A 23,475-nucleotide genomic window follows, 5' to 3' on the forward strand; every position below is an offset into this window, starting at 1 on the left:
ATTTCCAAATGATTGCTGATGTATATGTCTTCATAATTCACATGGTGACATAGGCGCAAATACAAGTCATATTATTAAATGGGAATTAAGACACATACACGTAGCATGTACCACATGTTGGAATTAAAATTTTGCCATGTTGTGTACCATTTTTTTTTTTTTTAAATAATGCATTGCTGCAACTGTAGTTTTATCACCCGGGAGTTACATTACTACATGTACATGTATCAATAACACATGGAATAATCATATAAAAACTTAAATTCCATCCTTGTTAGACATTTCTCTTAACGCTGTTGTGCACGACTTGTAGATTATATAAAATGAGCTCATGAACAGGTCTCTGACATCATAAACTTATGTAGCAATTCCTCATATGCTTTAAAGGGAGAAATTAATTACATATGAGAAAATGCAATTAGGGAAGGTATACATATATATATATATGTGAATTATTTTGTTAAAACAAAAATTTAATTTAAATTTGTACTCTTCCCGTTTTTCAAAAATATTAACTATAATGTTATTTTTATGAAAAAAAGAATACCTATAAATTGCTTGAAGAACATTCTTTTTTTTTAAGCCTATTCTTATTTTTTCCTTAAATTTATTTTAAATATGCCGTATTTATTCGATAACCTTATATATGCATAATGAATATGTACATTTCTCTCAACCTCCCCACCTTCCCCTCCATATCCCCTTTTTACATGTATCATACTATATTGCTATAGAACGTAAAATATAATGTAATACTGTACGTAATAAATTCACCTTTTGCGTATCTGAATATGTTAATGTGTTTGTTTTGAAATTTCCGTTTTATATCTTATACACAAAAAAACATGAACATGTAAATGCATTGTACATGAGGTTGTCTCAATTTACGCTCTTACAATGTTGTATTAAGTCTGAACTACCAATGTAGAATGAGCATACGTAAATTATTCATCTAATTTATTCATCTAAATTATTCATGTAAATTATTCATCTAATTTATTCATGTAAATTATTCATCTAATTTATTCATGTAAATCATTCATGTAAATAATTTTTATGTTTTCCCTCCATTTTATGCCACCAATCTATGTTTCACGCGGGAAAACTATTTCAGATGTTATTTTCCATTTTTTGTTTGAACTTTTGCGTTCGCCATTGCAATCTCCCCTTTTCATTTCCTTCCTCGGATTTTTATTTAACGCCCTTTTTTTAGCATACCTATTTAAGCATGCAAAAAGGATGACCTTTTCCCACTTGCTTATTTTCAAATGATATGAATAATAGCAGGTATTTTCATGACCACGTGCAACACAATTTCCTGTTTTGTATACATGCTGAATATTTACATATACACACAAAAATTGCTAATTAATGACGCAACTATATTTTGAAAAATGTACTAAATTTTGTTATCCCGCTTTCAATGTTTCTCAGTTTTCGTGTTTCTCAGTTTTTGTATTTCTCAGTTTTTGTATTTCTCATTTTTCGTGTTTCCAAGTTTCATTGTATCTCTACTTTGGACCACCCTTAACGTGTTTATTTTTTACGATTTGCAGTCATTTATAGAGACTTATGTTATTATTTTTGCTCATTTATTTAAACTCACATTGGCATAAGGGGATATAGTGCAAAGAAAAAATTTAAAAAACGCAAAGAAGGGTAATTTTTTTTTTTTTTTTTTTTTTTAACGGCGTTGTTGAGTTCTTTTTTTTTTTTTTTTTTATATATATAACATGCTGAATTACGTAACTGCTCGATTGCCACATTAACTTTATATTTTCCCCATGTGTAGTAATATAAATCACTTGAATTTTTTGCTTACATCCGTGAAACATGTATATGTATGAGCACGCTAGTGTTTATTTAAAGAAACGTTGATATAAATGTTTTTATCCAGACATGTGTGTAGGTATATTAATGTAGTCCTCATTTTGTGATTCAACTAGACGCATGTGCATGTATATATATGTATACATACGCACACAACACATGGCATATTTTTTGACTATTCGGTTTTCGTACAAAGAAGTTTTGAGTTTTCCCTTTTCATTAATCATTTTATTATTTTTATCATTTTTTTATACTTTTCGCATTTAATTCTTTTCATTTTAAAGCGTATTAAAATTTTTTTTTTTTTTTTTTTTACGTAATCTTGTTTTTCCTGTCTGTAAGATTGTCCACGCAAATTTTATGACAAATTTTTTTTTTTTTTTTTTTTTTTTTACGTTTCTTTACAACGCATATTGATACATTAAAAATTGGGTGCTGTATTTTTCTTAAATTTTCATTTCTTCTTTTTTCCACTTATCTTCTTATTTTTGCATTTGCATTTTTTTTAGTTTTTCGTTCCTTATTCCTTACACCTTTTAAAGTTGCACACAAATTAGACATTTTAACAGCTTTGTAAGGTTTCTTAGTGCAAGCACAACTTATATGTAATGTAGCTTAATTCATGAGCACATATAATTATATATGTAAGCATTATGCATACACGCTGTAGCTTGGATTTTTTTTTTTTTTTTTTTTTTTTCCATGTGAAAAAATTGGAAAACACATGTAATTAGTGTTTTAAATTTAATACTGAACTATTATAAATATACATAAGTGCACCATATATGTAACATATTTGATTGTATATATGCATATAAGACAAGTTCATGTGTAAATTTCTGCACATGGTATTGTGTCATGAGTATATATGTTTCGTTTTTTTTTTTTTTTGCATTTTTTTTTTTATCAACGTCACGCTTTCTTACTTTTCCTACCTATTTCACCTTTTCTTCTTCCTTGTTCTCTTTGCATACCTGTTTCTAGATCACACACCTTTTACTTGATAACGTATATATACATTATTTAGCAGTGTACGCAGAATAACCTTTCTTATCCTTACAATTATGGAAGTATAACGCCTGAACAGGGCAAGGGTTTTAAGCCCCACCCCCTTTCCTCCACTATATATACATGCAGTATAAAGCAAATGTTGAGTTATATACAAGTCATTATCTATTTATACTTTTACCTAATTTGTTGAAAATATTCATAATAAAAGGTGAATGTTTAGAACTCTAGAGAAAACACATATTTATATAACTTAAAATTTTTGCAGATTCCTCATATGCATGTGTTACATCATTTTACCCTACCTGCATAATTAGGTCAAACTAAAACATCGCATATTAATAAAAAACAATGAATACAGAACACACGAAATAAGCAAAGCTTTTGCGTATGCTGTATCATTTTTCACTTACAAATGTTTTTCTAATAACAAAAGACATATTGGGGGAAAATAGAGATGTTCCTTCGTTTCACATTCCACTTGTTTAAACTGCATCAAATTTGTGATATAACACTTTGTTTCAAAATAAAAACTTTAAAATGATATATATATATAAATAAAATAAACAATTTATAATGTGGGTAGTCGCGTGGGTAACCTTAGCGTACTTGTTTAAATGTGAGTATGTCGCAATCTATATTTAAACATGCATGTGAACCGATACACATTCAAAATTGTGTATATGATTACATGAATTCATATATACATATACACACATTCCGACGTGCATAAGCACACTTACGAAGGTACATACTTTTTTATTTTTTTGTTTTGTTTTGTTTTCATAAATATTTGAGATAAGGTGGACAGACTAACCATATTAGTCTTACATACACACGTAATAAATACATAGATTAATAGAACTAGATATTTTCTTACTAATTTGAATGTGTGAATGCAGTGACACACAATTTATTATTAATCAAAAACTTTTCTTTTTCTCTTTCCTTTTTTTTGACTACATTTGATTATGACACAATCACACTACATATTTTGGTGCATATTATAAATATAAAACATTGGTAGTTATATAAATGTGTGTTATCTCTTTAATTTTTTTCCCTTCGTGAAATCGAAAATTAAAAAAGAAGAGTAAGGAAGAAGTGGAAAAGGGAAAGCAAAAAAGAACAAAATAGAAAAAGAACATCAGGGGGAAAGGACAAAAGAGAAAAAGGCATATTAAACTAAAGCAGAAGAGAGGGTAGAATATACAACCCGCTGAAAGGAATCTCAAAATAGTGAAATTAAAAGACGAATAAGAAGAAGAAAGAAAAAAAAAAAAAAAAAATGCATTTGAACAAGCTAGTTGATTTTAACTACTTCGTAGGTCTAGACGCCCTTAAGAGTTTTGATATAGTTAATTATCTAATAGCAGTCATTGTTCTATTGGCAATAGTACTAGCCATATTTAATGAAGATACATCTACGGGATCCCCAAGGTTATCTTGGGTATTAGGAGAATATTTGCCAATACAACAGTCTATTTTTTCTCTAAATACGAATGCAGAAAAGCAATTATTTAAGAAGGAAAATAGGAAAACATATGCACTTATCACATTTGTATGTAATTTTTTTATGAAATTAAAATGTTCCGTATGGGAAGGTACATTTTTACATTTACTAAATGAGTGGTATAAAAGTGGGATCAATAAATTAGTATTATATAAAAAGTTGGCTGTGTTAAAATACAAATCTGAATCGAAAAGACACTTTTATTATTTGGTTCTAAAGCATAAATACAAATTGCCAATTGACAAAAATGAAAATGAAATGAAAAGTTATTTAGACGCAAAAAGAGAAATGGTTCGTATAAATAGATGGGCATTTATGTGGAAAGTATCTGATGTGAAAAATGAATACATTACTTGTGAAAATAGTAAAGTAAGACCTATATCTTCATATTCATATTTAGATTTTATAAGAGAACCATTAGTACAAAATTATGCCATCAAAGCAGCCATGGAGTGGTCGACAGGAAATCATGGTCCTAGATTATTAGGTGGGAATAATGAAATTTTAAGAGACTTAGAAAAAACGGTTGGTAAATTTTTTGGTAGAAACGATTCTATTTTAGCTGTTTGTGGGTTCTTAGCTTGTATGTCAGGTATAGCAGCAGTGGCTACATCAAGTGATCTTGTTTTATATGACAGTCGTACGCATGCTTGTGTAAAAATAGGAATTCAAATAAGTGGTGCGAAAGCTTACACATTTAAACATAACAATTGTAACCATTTAGAAACATTGTTAATAAAACACAGAAGCAAATATAGAACCTGTTGGGTATGTCTTGAATCTGTATACTCCATGGATGGTGATATACCACATTTGCCATCCTTTAAAAAAATATGCGTTAAATATAATGCGAAATTATTTGTAGATGAAGCACATGGATTGGGAGTTTTAGGAAAAACAGGAAGAGGATTAGAAGAACATTTTAATATGCCAGGATCTGTAGATTTAATAGTAGGAACCTTTAGTAAATCGATTGGTGCAGTTGGAGGATACATAGTTGCTTCCGATGATGTAATAGAATTTATGGACATTCATTGTATAGGCAATGTTTTTTCAGCACCTCTACCTGCATATTGTGCAGGTGGTGCATTAAAAGCTTTTGAATTAATAGATACACAACCATGGAGGATTGAAAAACTTAAATTCAACACAAAATATTTAAGAAATGGATTAAAGACAGGTATGGGTCTATGGCCAAAAGAATATCCGGAATGTTATAAATATATCATTGAAGGTGATGATGAGACAAGTGTTATACCAGTTATTTTTCCAAATGACCCTGATAGATTACTAAAAATTTGTAATGTTCTTTTTCAAAAAAAATGGATGATTTCAGCAGTTACTTATCCTGCATGTCCTTTAAAATTCCCCAGATTTAGAGTCACAGCGACCGCTGCATATTCAGTTGAATACATGAACGATTTTATTCGCGATTTGGTTAATGCAACTATTTTTGTGGAACCTTCTCCATTCGATAGTGGTGTTTTATAATAATCAACCACTGGAAGCACAAAATAAACTGGGAAGGAAGGGGAGTTTTAGTGTGCAATTTTAGTAATATATATATATTAGTTGGGATATTCGCCAATATGCTTCTTCAAATATGTGATTGTGAAGCTATGCAATTTTGTATAAAGTTGCCAACCTTTTTTTGTACCGTTTTGTTCCATGTATATATGAGGTCCTATAAAATGACATGGGACTTTATATACCAGGATACTTCCTGTTTTATTTCATTTCATTTGATTTTTTTTTTTTTTTTTTTTTTTTTTTTGTCGAAATTTGTATTTCTCATTTGTTTCCCCATATACAAGTACATTTTTTATTTCATAAAATTTATATTAACTGATTAAACGTTTAACCATTTTAAAAAAAAAAAAAAAAAAAAAAAAAAAAAAGAGACGAAAAATAGTAAAAATATAGAGTAAGTTGGGTGAAAAAAACAAATCTGTAGCATATTTTGTACATGCTTAGTTAGGGAGAGAAACCAAAATGGGTAAGACCAAAAAAATGGAGCAAAAAGACTTGCACACTTATATGGGTTAACAGAATGAGATGAAAGAAATGGTTCACGTGTATGTGTACACATATGTATGCATAATGCACATGTGCGAATGTAGCCCATCTCGTAAAACTGTATTGCAGATATGTATTCTCATAAGAACTCCTTAAGTCTATAATTTTTTGCAGACATTTCAATTGTCTCACATATCGGTATACACCCACTTGTAAGGAAATGAAGAAAATGTTGCCACAGTTCTTCCATATTATGTAGACTTGTCTTATATTTAAATTCAAAATTGTATAAAATGCATATACAGGGAAAACAAAAAATAAAAATAAGTTGTGTATAAAAATGTAATATACCTTTTATTCTTTTTTTCCTTTGTCCTCCAAATTGTCCACCACAGCATATAATGGAAAAATATGCACACATAAAATGTTAAAAAAGTAAAAAAAAAAAAAAGTATTACGTCAAATAGTTCACATGTTTATATGCATTAATGCATGAACACTTGTCACATGTTTTCCTAATTTTAAAAATGCACATATATTCCCATGAAAAGGTAGAAGCTACTACCCTTGCTTCATAAGATAATAAAAAATGTGTGCTTATATATAACGAAACTAGGAGAGAGTATATGCGCTAGATTTTTTTTTTTTTTTTTTCTTGAAGTGGATGAACCTTGCTACCGTTTTATGAATGTAAAGAAATATATAATATCTTACTTAATACTCAATAAGCATCTCTGTCACTAAATTGTATACATATGTATATGTGCAATGAATTTAACATTCGCAAATGTGAACAAGAAATGTGACATGCTATACACATTGCTAAGCTGCAAAGGGAGGGTTGAATAAAAAAAAAAAAAAAAAAAAAAAAAAGAAGCAAAAATAAGCTCGTAAACTTTCGTGATAACTTGTCAAGCTTGATTAGTAAATATGGCTATTCACATTTCTCAAAGTGCGCATTGAAAATTAGATGAACGTGAAAAATATAGATATTTTCCTTTTTTTTTTGGAATCTGTTCTTCTCGTAGTGACACCACGCAGCGCTACTTTGCTGTTTGAAGTAGAAATTATACTTAGCGGGGATTTGCTAAAGGTGCAAAAAAAAAAAAAAAAAAAAAAAAAAATTTAAATTTAAGAAAGGCGAAATAAGGTTGACAGGGCAAAAGGGAGAAAAATTGTAGCAAGTCATAAGAAGCCATGCACATCTATCAAAAAATGAGACCAAACAAAGGTAAACTTGTGTTTGCACTTATGCAAAGAGAAGAAAAGTACATATCTCCTTTTTATTTTCCTAATTGGTCATTTCCCCATTCTCATTGCTCTTTACTTAACAGCGGAAATTTGTCAGTTTTGCAAAGAATGGCATCACATGCTATTCTTCCAAAATATGCTACTGTATCCACATTCATACACCAATGTACCCTTTGCAGATGTGCATGGTTAAATAGATGTATTAATCTTCCAATGTTCATATTATTCCCTATGGAGAAAATAAAATATCAGCATTTTAAATAAATGCCTCACTCACTTCTCACATATATATATATATATGGTTCATTTGTAACTAAAGACATTCTTATGAAAGAAAAATTTGTGTAAAAAAAAAAAAAAAAAAAAAAGCCAAAAAAAAAGAAAAGAAGCTATTAAATTAGAGCTTCATGAAATGTTCACAACTTTAATAACAAAATGAATATTAACTACACATAATAGTTCTTAAAAAGATTTTACACAGTAATTGAAAAAAAAAAAAAAAATTACACATGGGCAAACGTAATACCAGAAACAGTGTCGGTACAAGTGGCAGCAAAAGTAGTAGCTGTGGCAGTTGTACCTATGTGGAAAATCCAGAGGTGCTTAATAGCAAATTTCCCCCAAAAAATACACATATAAATGATTCAGATGAGGTGGCAAATAATTGGATTTATAATAAATATTTGTATGAAGGTAAAAATAAAACGAATAGTCATTGCAAAAGTAATATTATTACACTACCCGTAAGCAGTAGGAATAATTATAATCCCGAGGTAAGTAGTAAAAAAAAAAATACATATTTTTCGAAACCTAAAAAAGAATATGTTATGAATTCACCAAGGAAAAAACTATCTGAAAAACAGATAGACGAATTGATACTGAAGTATAAAAAAAAAAAACATCATGAAACATTTTTGACAAATAATAATCCTGACAAAAGACACACCTACCACAATGCAAGAACAAAATACAACACCCTAAGTTATGATAACAGCACTTTATTCCAGTCCGAAAATAATCACACGGATCTCCATGACGGCATACTTACCTCGGCTGCAACAATCACTGCGACCACCCTGTTAGATGGAGACAAACTTGATGATTATCAAACTCTTCCATTTTTAAGTAAAAAAATACAGGATCAAAGCATTTCCACAGAAACTGCATCGCATATGTTGAACTGTAATAAGAGGAATTCATCCCTCAGAAGGTACAATAATCGAATAAGTGAACACACCGATTATTGTAAAAGAGATAGTATCATCAGTGATCATCCATCTTGCAACAGTGAAGCTTTCCCTTCCACTTGTAGAGGAGACTATGACAAGGTGAGCATTTCTGTGGATAGAAGTTATAAGCCGAATCAGCACAGACACAGGAGATATATGCATGATGGGTATGCACAAAATAGGCATACGCAATATGGCTGTTCCCATGGTAATTATACTAATGGTAGTTGTAAGGATAACGGGTACCTGTACGATATCTACGAGAGAGATTATTACACAGGCAGTGGTCGAAGCAGAAGAGGATCTATCGCTCGTACTTCATTGAACAGTGATTACAACCATGAAGAAGCTAGTAGAGAAAAATTTAAATACTATAAAAAATATTTAAGCGAAAATAGAATCTCAGAGAAGTACAAAAAGGGTAGGGATCATATGAACAAGTCAGATAAGATTATCTCGACAGGTGAAAAAGGGAAAGAAGAAATAGACATGACCAAAGAATATTCTGATATAGAATCGAATGAGAACAAAATGAATTATAATTATACACAGGATAAAAATTATTTATATGAAGCATTTTTTCATTTAACGAATAAATCCGAAAAAATAAAAAACAAGAAAGAGGGAAAAGATACGGAGGAGACAAAATTAGGAACCGAAGACAACAGATCCAGAAACAAATCATGTAAGGTTGATAGTTTAAGAGAAAATGAAATAAATAGAGAAAGACTAACAAATGATAAATGCTTTGCAAGCTACTTAGACAAATGTAGAAACTCAAGTTTTGATATACAGAATGTATCAGTTGATAAGGATAATAAGAAAAAGAAGTATGGAGATGTAGCTGATTTAGAAAATTATGTAAAAACACATGGGAAAAAGACAAATGAGGTTATACGAAACGGTTATTCTAACCACATGGGAGAAAGTACATTTAGAGGAGTTTCTTGTTTTGATGACATACTTAAATACAATTCGGATGATTTCTGTAGCTATGAAATTGAGACAAAAAAAGGTCCAAAGGAAAGAAAAGAAAATAGTTCAAATGTCCGTGAGCACGAAAAGATTGAGGGGACACTGAGGGGTAGAGCAATCGAACCATTTGGTGACCAGCGTACTCCAGGAAAAGAATCGTTCACGCAAGACTGCATGAAACAAGTAAAAAATAAAAATAGATCATTTGCAAGTTTGGATGCAAACTCGAGAGTAAACCTAAATGTAAATCATTTAGACAACACACATTTAACTTCAAACCATTTCAAAAGCACACATTTACATGTCAGTACCACGTCGCATGCTTCAAATGATAGTTCCACATTATATGATGACTATGTAAATTATTCCAATAGAAGAGCTAAAAATTTGTATTGCAATAATGGAAATTTAAAAAATTCAATGAAATGTCAACCCTATGATACTACTGATGATGTCTGTGCCATAAGTAGCCATCTAATTTCACCCCATCTAACCAAAGAACATAAAGAAAAACTTCAAAAAAATGATGAATCAAATCCTTATTCTTTTAAATCGACTTTGTTAAAGAGTACCTATCAGGATCATCATGATATTAACCCAGATATTAATTCATATACATCGAAAAATACACATCTTGATAAATCATGTAAATGGAATAATCTACTATCTCCTAGCAGAAGATTATCGAATAGGAAAAACAAAAAGGTAGAACCTGATCCATCCATTCGCAAGTTATACGTAAACTCTGATAAGAATGCCAACACTTTCAACGATTTTGTTGTATGTTCTCCTTGTAGTGCCAGCCTTAACCACAATAGTCAGAGTTATCTCATACCTGAGAATTGCAGTTATGGTTTCAAGAAGAATTCTAACGATGAGCAGAATTGGGAGGAAGTGGGCACACCTGAACTGAGAAATGGTGAAGTACGAACTGGTGAGGTAAGAACTGATGAGGTAAGAACTGATGAGGTAAGAACTGATGAGGTAAGAACTGATGAAATGAGAGCCGATGAAATGAGACTGGGTAACGTTCAGAAAACGTCTAACAAGCCCTTCCGTCCCAAAAAACCAACGAAAAAAATCCAAAGTAGCAATGGCGATAAATTTGGAACAGAAGACAATGATTTTATTCGAAGCATACGAAAGAAGTACGTCTTCAAAGAGGGTGATGAATTATTAAGCAGCATTTTGAACTTTAGAAAAAAAAAAAAATCTGAAAAAAATGCGGATACTGCCCATCAAGAAGTGCAGGGCTTCCATACCCCAAAAACATTTCATAAGAGGGAATCGAATGAAAATCTCAACAGTGGCAGCAACAACAATGGTAGCCAAAACTATAATAGAGACACCACTCGTAAGAGTAATGAGATCAATATGGACGAGACTGCATCGTTCATGTACCTTAAAAACCGCACCTACACTAGACCTATGCATATTGACGATTTTGATTCTGGGGGTGTACATGTTGTGAATGATTCGAATGATGAACATAGTAAAGAATATGACTGTAGTTATAGTGGCCAGTGTAGCAGCGAACAAAACGGAGAAAATTACAGCAACAAAGGGAAACGAAATTCAAGCTGTTGGAGCACTCCATATTATAATGATGTTTTCATCCATATTTTTCTTTATATTTTAAAATTTTTATATTATTTATTTAGCTACTGTATGAAGATTGTAATATTACTTATAGTTTATATTTTTCAAATAATAATAAAAAAATCCTTTACAACTGTAGTTGTTTCAGTGGTGATTGCAGTTCCTTTTTTTCTCTTTCTTCTATCCGTACTTATATTATCCTACAGAAGTATGAACACGGAATATTTTGATAAGGATATTTGAAGAAAAAAACACACCGTAAGAGAAATTAGTCAAACAGTTTGTGTTGATCTTTTGTATTTTGAACACTTCCATATCGTTCTATGGTTATATTGTCCTTGTGACGGCTTGCCAAGAAGATCCTTTTTTTTTTTTTTTTTTTTTTTTTTTTTTTTTTTTTTGCTTCAAACGTTCATTGATTAATAATGTTCATGACTATCTTTAGGGTCCTATTCACATGCGAGACAAAACATGAATGGTGTTTCTTTTTTGTTTTATTATTTTATTTGTTTTACTATTTTATTTATTTTAATATTTTATTTGTTTTACTATTTTATTTATTTTATTATTTTATTTATTTTAATATTTTATTTATTTATTTTTTTTAAAAAGCAAAAGATACACATGCATGTATTTTATGCCCTTATGTGGATAACCCTGAAATATTTTGTTTTTTGTTCCCGTGTTATATACACCCCTTCCGCATGTAAATTGTAACTCAATGGAATTCTCTCCTTCTTCTTCCCCTTCTATTTTTTTGTCTGTTTTTCATGATACACAAAATTACCCATTATAATTTTGATAACTATGTTTTCAATTATGTGTAAATGGGTGTACGTGCACACGTGTGAATGTGAATATTTTTTTTTTTTTTTTATGTCTATAAATACGTGTATACATACAATACATTGTGTTGTGTTGTTAAATTGTATCCTATCCATACGTACCTCTCATTGTATGTGTTAGATATGTAAATGGTATGCTTTTTTTGTGAATGTCTGTGTATGGAAGTGGGTATTTTTTTTGTTTTTTTTATTTTTTTAAAAAAAAAAAAAAGAAACAAATATTATTTATGTCGGTCTTTAATATTCCCTTATCCACAATTTCTACATGTGATGTTCAACTTTATATGGCACTTCACACGTCACATAAGTATAATTCTTAAGTTATTTTTTTTCCATTTTTTTGTGTATGTGATTAACTTATACTGGCAAAATTTAAGTAACATAGACTTAAAATTTTCCTTTTTTATTTTCTCTTCTCCTTGAAAATAAAAAAATAAAGGTGCGTGTGACACATTTGATCCATTGTCGGGGGAAAACATATTTTCTATGACCACGTGAACACGACAAAAGAGTAGAAGGGGAAGTAAACAAAAAAAAAAAAAAAAACACACATACATATACACATATACATACACAATGAAATGCAGCTGTAAATTGTGAAAAGGAAATAACAAATATTAATCATATTCATGTGGAAATTTTTAGTTATCCGCCTTCACTCCCCCAGTTTTCCTTTTTTTTTTTTTTTTTTTTTTTTTTTTTATGTGTTTAAAAGAGATATGAAAACATTTATTCCTTTCAAAAACTAAAAACAACAATTCGTAGAAAAATCTGTTTAAGGCTGCAGAGGAGAAAGTTCTGTCGTGAATTTTTTTTTATAAAACTCGATTTTGCTAAGTACATGCCTCAACGATGGTATACACTTTTCACCATTTAACATAAACACCTCTACACAATAATATTACATAAAAGTAATTCCCTGTTTTTAAAATAAGAACAGATTTTGCACAAAAAACACAGTATGCTACGAAACACGGGGAAGTTCCCCAATAACACATTTGAAGAAGATAAGGTAAAGGAGAAAACCATCATTTACAACAGACGAATAGATAAAGAAATAAAAAATTTGAAAGAATCAAAGCTTATACATGACAAGAATGTGTACATAACAATTAATCAAGTTAATCAAGCTAATCAAGCCGATGTGGTGGAAGAAAATAATAACCATATCTTGCTTGAACACAATTCGGTGGGCACAAAATGGAATAAGTATTTGTGCTTACTAGAAAGCTTTAATGAAAAATATTTTCAAAGCGATACCTTTTTTTTGAGAAATTTTGTGAATAATGTAAAAAACTTAAAGAAAAAAATAAATACAAGATCATACATGACAAATGATGATGTGATTAGTCCTACCGTTTTGGAAGAGTTGAACAAGTATAACAGATATGCGAATGTTGTATGCCCATTTTTTGACATTTATGAAATACTAAATTTTGGAAGCATCTTTGATAACTTTTCAGACTTTTTAAATGAAATTTGTTATTTTTTAGAAAATTTTGAAATTTTTAAAAATGGGTTCATGAAAGAGCAACGTGTCTTTGGCAATTTAAGTGAGAACAATGAAACAGAGAATGACCCATTTGATAGCCATGAAAATAGTAAATTTTCCTTTTTTACAAATACATTTTTCGAAATTATATACAAAGATTTTACAATTCATTTGAGAAACATTCAAAGAGAGGTGATAAATAAAGTTCTATATTCTAATGATTATGAAGAGGAATCTTTTTATGAGACTTTTTCACTATTCTTTCACAGATATTATAGTATAAATGAAAGTGTTGTGTTTTCTTTTTTCATTTTCGATGATTACCCTTTTAGTAAACCTTACGTTAATATAGACCACGTGCCCTTTTGTTTGTTGAGAAAAAAAAATCAAAGGAAGTTAAAAGGAGATAAATACAATAAGAGAAATGTAATATCTATTTTATTACATGAAGAAAAGGGATGGGTTCCTAAAATTACAATAGTAAATTTATTTGAAGGATCTCAAAATTTTGTTCACAAACTTTTTTTTTATTATCAATATAAAATATATCTTTTTTATTATTACCTGAACAAGCATAAAATATTTGAACGTTTTTTTGAAAATAATTGCAAAGTAAACTTTGAAACTTATCCACTCGTTTATGCATATGTAGCAACAGTAGACAAAAAATTAGCTACACAAAAAGTGAAAAGAAAGAAAAATTATTCTAATTTGTTATACAGCATTAATAATTGTGAATTCATAAATCAAAATATTCTTTTGTATAAATTTTTTTATACATACAAAAAGTTAAAAAGGAAGAATTATTACCCTGGAAATGTTGAGAAAATTACTTCTTCCATACAACAAATCATTCAAATAAAAAAAAAAAAATATGAGTATTACATATATTTATTTTTCCTTCTTTTCATTTTTTTCCTTCCACAATTTATTAAAAATGTGTATATATACCATTCCGAGGAAATTCAAAATTATCTCACATACGTAGGGAAGAATGGATTTGCACAATTTGGGAATTTGAAAGATGATGATGCACGGACTGTCAGAACTCATCCGTTGTTCTATGTTTATGTGGAACGACTAAGTAGGTTCAACTTTGCACAAATGAGTAAAGGTAGAAATGCATTCGATACTGCATCCATTCCAGACGAGGAGCCAAATTTCCATGGTGATAAAGAGAAGAGGGTAAACAAAAAACTGGGAAAAGAAGAAAAAGGCCAACTGGGTAAGGATGCAGTGGAAAACAGAATTAAAAGTAGCAAGGATATGATGAAAGAAATGGAGTCATCAGCTCCCTCAACCACAAGCGATGCTCTAAGCAGAAAGGGGGAATGGTCAAATTCTGAGAAGACAAAGAATGACAAGATTGATAATAATTTAATAATCACACAGAAAAAAAAGAGTGCAGAAAGAGGGATAGAAAAGAATGCACGAATAAATATCCTAACAATTGTATTGCTAGCTATAACCGAATTTCTCGTTTTCACATTGGGGGTGATATATAATTTGCACTTATTAAAGAAACGAATGAATCACAACAATTTTGTGGTAAATATTTGTTCGTCCATGTTAATATTATATAACCCATTGTTTTACTCAAATAATACAAACTATGTAACGGTATTTTCTCTCGGTTTGTTATTCTGGACTCTCAATTTTATTTTGCTGAAAAGAATGTACATATCACTTGTGGTTTATTTTATAGCTACATATTTTGATACACGTAATTTGAGTTTTTTTTTCCCCATTCTTTTTATTTATACATATACCAATAGCAGATATGTAATAAGAAAAGGAAATAAAGTGAAGAGTATATTTAAAAACTGGTACGACGTAGTCAAACATGTGCTCCTATACACTTTGACATTTTTTATGATATCTTTATTTTTTTTTTATACTTTTTCGGAAGAACAAATACCATGGATAACTATCATAAAAAGATGTCTCCATTTTATAAGCGAACATTTTGAAGCCTTAGGACAGTCATTTATAAAAAATAATAATGGTTCATTTTATTCGTCTTCGGATACCAAAACAATGACAGGTGGAAATGAGAGTAGAAATATGGGAGGATCATACAGTAATATTGTAGAGAATATTTCCTATAGATACATATTTTTCCCTTGTTATATCCCACATATTTTAATCATACTCTTTAACTATCTCATTGTTGTAAATACAATAGCTAAATTGTACTGCTCTTTGATGTTTTCATCCATTGTATTTTTTTTTATGTCTTGGGGTAATCATTATTGCTGTAATTATTTCCTCACTGTTTTGTTAATTTTACTATTTCTTTTTATCAATGTTGTTAGGAGTTCTAGCATACTATTAAATATTATTTTTACTTCTTATATAATTATAACCAGTGATAGTTTTAATATATACCTTTTTTCCTTAACCATATTTTATTTTTTGTTTCACTTTTATCTGATGTTTCCATCTCATAATTTCCTTCTCAATATTAATTATCATGCGTATATTTGTTTCAAATTGATTAAACAAGTGTGCAGTTATGTTTTATGCAACATGGTTTATCTATATGAAACAAGTATAAAAAACATTGTTTTGTCATTTGTGGTTATGCTCTTTTCATCATCCTCTTCTTCTGTTATCACTCCACCGGACGAGAATTATACTAGAGACATTCTCCAACGCAAGGAAATTCAATTGAAGATTATTCTTTGTTTATACTCTCATTTACCTCGTGACTTTTTGCACATACCTGTGACGTTGTTCACCTTCGTCCTTTTTATTCTCCTTGGCTTTTTACGGGTAACATAAGCACATCTTTACTGCTGAGTTGAGCATATATTTATCCTTGCATATTTTAGCCATTTATCTTGTCTCTTTTTGCGTATTTATTTTTTACGTATTCATTTTCACTTATTTATTTTTACGTATTCATTTTCACTTATTTATTTTTACGTATTCATTTTCACTTATTTATTTTTACGTATTCATTTTCACTTATTTATTTTCACTTATTTATTTTTACGTATTTATTTTTATTTTTTCCATTTCCCCTTCAGGTACACGCCCAACGGAGGTATCCTAAGATTGCTCTTCACTCATTGAAGCTCTTAACTGTGATCACTTTGCTTACAATACTTCTGGTAAGTATAAAAAGGAAGATAAACTCGTTCACCCATACTACACGCACACATGAAAAACCCCAACAGTGTTAATTTCTATGTAGTATATTTTTTATAAAAAAAAAAAAAAAAAAAAAAAAATGTATTTAAGATAGTATTTTGCTTATATGGATTGTTTTTCATTCAAGATGCACATTTTTTTTTTTTTTTTTTTTTTCCTTTTTTTTTTTTTGTTTCCTCATCTTCACGTGCAGCTATTTTACACAAAACGTAAGAAATTCAAAAAGTTGGATTTTTTGAGTACCCCTGAATCTGCTTGCAAGAGGACATTTCCATTAGAGCGTTCCAAAAAACTGTGAAGACACCCCAATTTCGTAGTTTCATCCAATATTTGTAAAAAAAAAAAAGTTGTGCCATGGTGTTCCACTGCATTTGTTAACAATGTTTAACAAAAATGTAGACATGGGAAACATGTGGCATGAATGACTTTCGTGCCTCTTCATTTCCGTTAAATGCTAAAGAAGAGCATTTTGTTTTGTCACATGTTTATGTCTTTATTTTTTTTTTTTTTTTTTTTTTGTGGTACACACTATGGAAGTACATATATGTGTGTGCCCTCTGTTGTGCACGCACATATATACACTCGCATTGTAATAACCTAAATTCTCCTACTAGTAAAATGAGTTATTTAAAAAAAAAAAAAAAAAAAAAAAAAAAAAAACAATTTAGGAAATTTACATTTCAAAAAATTATTTCTTAATGAACTTTCAAAAATGAAAAAAAAAAAAAAAAAAAAAAAAGGATAAAAAGAAAAAGCATGTTGGTAGACATATATACATATGGATTGGGTGGATGCACTTGAATGTTTGATGGTAGAGTTGCACTGGCTGTTTGATACAGTTTAAATTAAAAATTCGCTATGTTCACATAAGAGACAATACAATAAATCAATACTGTTAAATATATGAATGGGACCTGTTCAAATGGTCTCTTACATATCTGGAGGGGGGTGAATTCGGAACACAAGAACATGCATATATATATATATATACAAGTAATATTTGCATATTCACATATATGTATATGCATACATGTAAACATAAGCATACCCAAGTGTTTGTACATACATGTGTGCATGTAGGTAAATGCATTTTCTTTAATTACAATAATCACAAAGTAATAAAAAGGGATGAGGGGTGTATGAGGTATAATCATGAAAAGGGGTAGGGTAAAAGGTAAGAAATTAAGCAAGGGGAGTAAATACATAGAATTTAAAATATGGGTGATGTGTTACACATGTGCATAGACATGCATAGTATTCGCTTATTTACATGTACAATATTAAAGAAAAAAATTCTTAACAAAAAAAAAAAAAAAAAAAGAAAAAAAAAAAAAAAATAGAGCAGGAAAAGAAAAAGGACAAGAAAAAAGAAACAGGAAATGAACAATTTTGGAAAAATATGCACAAGGGAGTATAAATTAATTTTCGCCTTCATATGGATGTAAAAAGTTTGCTACAATTCATGCGTAAATGTGTATATACATATGTATATATATACATATATGTATGCACGTATATTTGTGTACCCACGCCTGAACATACAATGGATAAACCTACGGGTTCAGGATAAAAATGTACTTGGGGGGGAATTATGGGTTTCCACGGGCCTTATGCCTGAACCCTTGGGTTATGATATGTTCCACGTAAATATGCTTTCTTTTCTTCAAACGGCAAATGCATATGTGCATGTATATATATATGTATGTATGTATGTACAACACCGTTAACCACGCACACTACTTCCCCTTTTGTTGAGAAATCCATAACAGTTGACAACTGAATATGCATCAAACATAAGGTTACTGCGCTTATACACATTTACAAACATGTGTATAGAATGGATCAATTGGGGAATTTTTTTTTTTATTGCTTAATATATTTATTATTATCGCTGTAATGACAGTAATCATTTTCGTTAGGGTAGTTAGAATATGGGTGGTCATAGTAGTAGGTACTGTTTCCATTCATATATGTATTATTCATGTACATATCATGGGCATATACGTCGTTCATATAATTTGGAGTGTTCATGTTCATGTTCATGTAGTTCTGATTATTCATGTAGTTTTGATTGTTCATGTAATTCTGGTTGTTCATGTAGTTCTGACTGTTCATGTAGTTTGGATCATTCATATAATTCTGATCGTTTATATAGTTACGATTTCGCATGTAATTTGGATCGTTCACATAATTTGAGTCGTTCATGTAATTCTGATTGTTCATGTAGTTCGAGTTGTTCATATAATTGGGGTCATTTATGTAATTCTGATTGTTCACGTAGCCATTCCCCATGTATGTACCGTTCATGTAATGGTCATTCAATGGGTGACTGTTCATGTAACGATTGTCATTAAAAAAGGCAGGATATTCTCCAACATAACTAGTAGCATTGGGAGGATAAAAATTGTCCGGGTAGCAAAAATTACCATTACTGTTGCCACCATTATCTGAGTAATGGTTGCCACAGACATTGCTATTAATATTGCCATTCGCATGACCATTCATATTACTGTCAGCATGGCCGTTAATATTACCGTTCGCATGGCCGTTAATATTACCGTTCGCATGACCATTAATATTACTGATAACATTTCCATCGCTTCCAACACAATTAGTGTCACAACCGTACGTACCTCCATAGCTATTATTATTATTATTTGCATAAGTGTTATCATACTGTTTTTCACTATTTGTATATCCGTCATACCGTTTCTCATTATTATGATAATTCTTATTCCCTACGTGTTGACCTGATGCATTTTTTCTATTACCTGAATATGACACGGATCCGTTAGTATCCACATTATTATTGTTATAATCACCATGGTATTTTTTAAAATTAAAAATTTTCCCATTTTGATATGCACTTCCCATCACTCCTCCTACTCCTATTCCTCCCACTGTTGTTCCTTTATGCTGTGTTGCATAATTTATAAATTCTTCTTTTTTTTTTTTTTTCATATTTGTATATGATCCTTTGTGAGACTGTTGTTTCGTGTATGTATTATTATTGTCTGTGTCTTTTTTTCTATTCATATTGTTATTACTGATTTCGTTATTCGTTTCATAATTCTGTTGATTTTTATTTTTTTTCTTTAAGTATGTGTTTCCTCCATGAGATTTGAATGCATTGTTTTCTTTTTTATTTTTATCATGATTTAAGCTCGTTATTTTATTTTCCATTCCCCCTCTTATGGACTCAATCCTGCTTTCGTCCTTTCCATGGATAGCTGTGTTTTTTCTTGAGTCACATTTGAAAATATTTTCATTGTAGCTCACATCCGGAATGCTCTTCCCAAAGTAGTTATGTTCGATGGAATTTATTTCAGTATAATTTGCCCCTTTGCTGGTTACTTCGTCATCATTGGTTGACTTGTAGTTATAAATATCATCATCATCATACACGTCAACATAATTAAATTCTTTGTCATTACCATCTTTATTAATCCTGTAATCCTTGGTCTTTCCACGGTTACTATCTTCCTTTCCCTTCGTCGTCTCAGAGACACCGTTCATTTTTTTAGCTTTTACTTTGTTAGTGTCTTCAATATGTGCTAATTCTGAGTTATCACTAACAATGCTGTTATTTCTCAAATTCGGGTCACTTCTCAATTTTGGATCACTTCTCAATTTTGGATCACTTCTCAATTTTGAGTCACTTCTCAATTTTGAGTCACTTCTCAATTTTGGATCACTTCTCAATTTTGGATCACTTCTCAATTTTGGATCACTTCTCAATTTTGGATCACTTCTCAATTTCACGCGCGCTGATTCAATGTCATTCACAACGCTGCCCATATCATTGCTATTACTACTATCGTGCACACGGTTTCTCCTGATTATATCTTTATTCATGTAAGTTTTTACATACTTATTATTATAACCATATTTTCCTTGTTTGGTATTCTTTCCATTTGATACATATTTCTCCGTTTCCTTCTTACTATCTTTGTGATATCTGTTATCATCCCATTTCCTTGAACTTTTTTCATTTTCTTTATCGAATGAATCGTCTATACTTTGACGCTTTTCTTTTTCTTTATCGAATGAATCATCTATACTTTGACGTTTTCCTTTTTCTTTAAATCCATTTGCTGTGTATTCATGTGTTCTTGGGTGATTCCCTTTTTTTTTTTTTGTATAATTTCCTCTTCCTATCTCAATGTCCATAACACGTTCATCACTGCTTCCTGCATTTATTATGGTAGATTTTTCTCCTATTTTTTGCTTATTGACATATTTATTTTTCTTCATAGCCACTGCTTCTATTTCTGGTTCTACTTCTTCTTTTACTTCTACTTCTTCCTCTTCAGTGTTGTGTTCATAATCTGTTTCTTTTTTTTTATTCAAATTAATAATACTACAATTATTATTAGCATATTTCTTGGAAGCACTATACTTCTGATTACCTTTATCTCTATCCGTTTGGGTTCTGCTTACAGTGCTGACGTCTTTGTCTTTATTGGGATAAGAATTTTTCCCCCTGATATAATCATCATCATTGTGTAACTTATTTATATTGCTCTTTTCATTCTCATTATACGTATGTTGATTGTTGCGATTGTAATTGCTGTTCCCACTGTTCATATTACTATTGTTGTAGTTATGGTTACCATAGTTGATGTTTGTACTTCCTATATTATTTGAACTTATATTGGACCAAAAATTTTTGTTCTTCGTGGTATAGCTCTTCCTTGCGTAATCTGCATTGCTCACTTTACTATTGGTGTATGAATTTATGTTGTAATAATTCTCCTCATACAGATGATTTCTTTTACTAGTATATTTCTTTTTTAATAATGATTGGAATTCATAATTTTCATTCCTCGTGTAAACGAATCGTGCTCCTTGATGTTTGTTCTGTGCACCTCGATCATTCATCATATAATAATTGTTATTACTGTTATTGTAACTTGTCTTCGATTTGTAAGAAGTTATAGATTTTTTTCCTTCATTATTTCTTTGGGTACCTTTTTCGATTTCCTTTTCCCCCGTCGTGTTCATTTTTTTTTTACTTGTGTCTTTTCGCTTGCTTTCTTCTTCCTCTTCGTCTTCTTCTTTATCCATCTCTGTTTCTTTCACTCCGCTTCTGCGTACACCTTTTTTGTATGTACTTTTCTGTTCCCTATTTTCCAATCCTTTGTTCTTTGTACCCTTTTCACCTTTCCTTCCTCCATGTTGACTATTTCGATCGTCCTCCTTATTGATACTTGCTGATGATTTTTCGTCACATTCTTGTAAATCAGCAATCACATCAAGTTCTAGCGCTGCATTTTGTCCATTCTTTCCATTAGCTAACTTTCTATTTCCACTGAGACTTAAATCATTATCCTTTTCGTTCTTACACTTCTTGAGAAGTGTTTGTTTCTTCGTTCTTTTTTCTAAATTGGCACTTTCTGCATGAGCATCATCTGATGGACATAGATCAACAACATCTGAATGCAACTGGGTATCAGAAAGGGTAGGTTCCCCTCCTCCTTCTTCTTCTTCTTCCCCTTCTTTTTGTTCTTCCCTAATTTTTTCGTTTTTTTGAATGGATTTCTGAACATTTTTCTTATCTGATAACATATATGAGTGCTTCTTCTCACACACGCTAGTGTATGTTTTGTTATCTTTTTTAACATTTGGAAGTTTTATTTTGTTATAATCTCCATAATATTTATGATAACTGAATACTTTTGAATTTTTCAGGCGATTATTGTCGTAGTAATAATTATCCTTATTATTTTTGTAAGACATGGAGTAATTATTTTTATCATGTTTGTTATTTTTTGATGCGTAATATCTATTGTTATAAGAACCACTGTTATACGCACCACTGTTATACGCACCACTGTTATAAGCACCATTGTTGTAAGCACCACTGTTGTAAGCACTACTGTTGTAAGCACTACTGTTATACGCACCATTGCTATAAGCACCACTGCTATATTTTTTGTTAGAACTTCTTTCCTTTCCATAATATTCATTATATTTATAATCATAAAATAAATCATGTTTCCACCTTTTCTCATCTATGTAACTGATTTTATTATTACCTAATTTTTTTTTATCATTCATTTTCTTCTTGTTTTTATTATCACTGTTTTCGAATCTGTTATCATGCAAAAAATATCTTGCTTCCTTTGGAACATAACAAGGATCCTCTCTCATTTTCTCTTTTACTGATACATTTTTATTTCCTATATTTTCAAGGGAACTTTTTCCCGCTGAGATTCCCTTTTTTCGACCATTTAAATTGTCATCTTCGTTGTTCTCATGGGTTTCTGTTTCTACTTTATTGACATTCTCAGCACAATTTATTTCTACTTGATCCATTTTCGATTTTCCCTTATGTTCATCATTGTGCAAACTTCGTAAACTTGCTTTTATTTCTCTATGCTTGTTATCCTCTTCTTCTTCATCCTCTTCCTCATTATAATTTTTGCTTGAATTATTTGAATTTTTTTTTTCTATAACTGGATCATTATTGTTACTATCGCTTATGTATGATTTGTATTCTTCAAAAACGTTGATTTCTTCCTCTAGAATGAATTCATTTCGCATGTTCTTAATGTCCAT

The 23,475-nt window shown here is 30.3% G+C and overlaps 4 protein-coding genes across 4 annotated transcripts; 3 read left to right on the top strand and 1 right to left on the bottom strand.

Moving 5' to 3' along the window:
* Positions 1-4,126: 4,126 nt before the first annotated feature.
* Positions 4,127-5,842, top strand: PGO_133310 (serine C-palmitoyltransferase; the record flags this gene model as incomplete). The annotated part of the gene is made up of 1 exon (XM_028689847.1): positions 4,127-5,842. One exon carries the CDS (start codon positions 4,127-4,129, stop codon positions 5,840-5,842), a length of 1,716 nt encoding a protein of 571 aa, XP_028545648.1.
* Positions 5,843-8,127: 2,285 nt separating this feature from the next.
* Positions 8,128-11,664, top strand: PGO_133320 (hypothetical protein, conserved; the record flags this gene model as incomplete). Its single annotated transcript, XM_028689848.1, has 1 exon — positions 8,128-11,664. One exon carries the CDS (start codon positions 8,128-8,130, stop codon positions 11,662-11,664), a length of 3,537 nt encoding a protein of 1,178 aa, XP_028545649.1.
* A 1,563-nt stretch (positions 11,665-13,227) lies between these two features.
* Positions 13,228-17,212, top strand: PGO_133330 (hypothetical protein, conserved; the record flags this gene model as incomplete). The annotated part of the gene is made up of 3 exons (XM_028689849.1): positions 13,228-16,533; positions 16,791-16,874; positions 17,108-17,212. The coding sequence occupies 3 exons, from the start codon at positions 13,228-13,230 to the stop codon at positions 17,210-17,212; spliced, it is 3,495 nt and encodes a 1,164-aa protein (XP_028545650.1).
* A 1,565-nt stretch (positions 17,213-18,777) lies between these two features.
* Positions 18,778-23,475, bottom strand: PGO_133340 (hypothetical protein, conserved; the record flags this gene model as incomplete). Its single annotated transcript, XM_028689850.1, has 1 exon — positions 18,778-23,475. One exon carries the CDS (start codon positions 23,473-23,475, stop codon positions 18,778-18,780), a length of 4,698 nt encoding a protein of 1,565 aa, XP_028545651.1.

The sequence above is a fragment of the Plasmodium gonderi genome (genome assembly GCF_002157705.1).
Source record: "Plasmodium gonderi DNA, contig: Chr13, whole genome shotgun sequence".
Taxonomy (NCBI): domain Eukaryota; phylum Apicomplexa; class Aconoidasida; order Haemosporida; family Plasmodiidae; genus Plasmodium; species Plasmodium gonderi.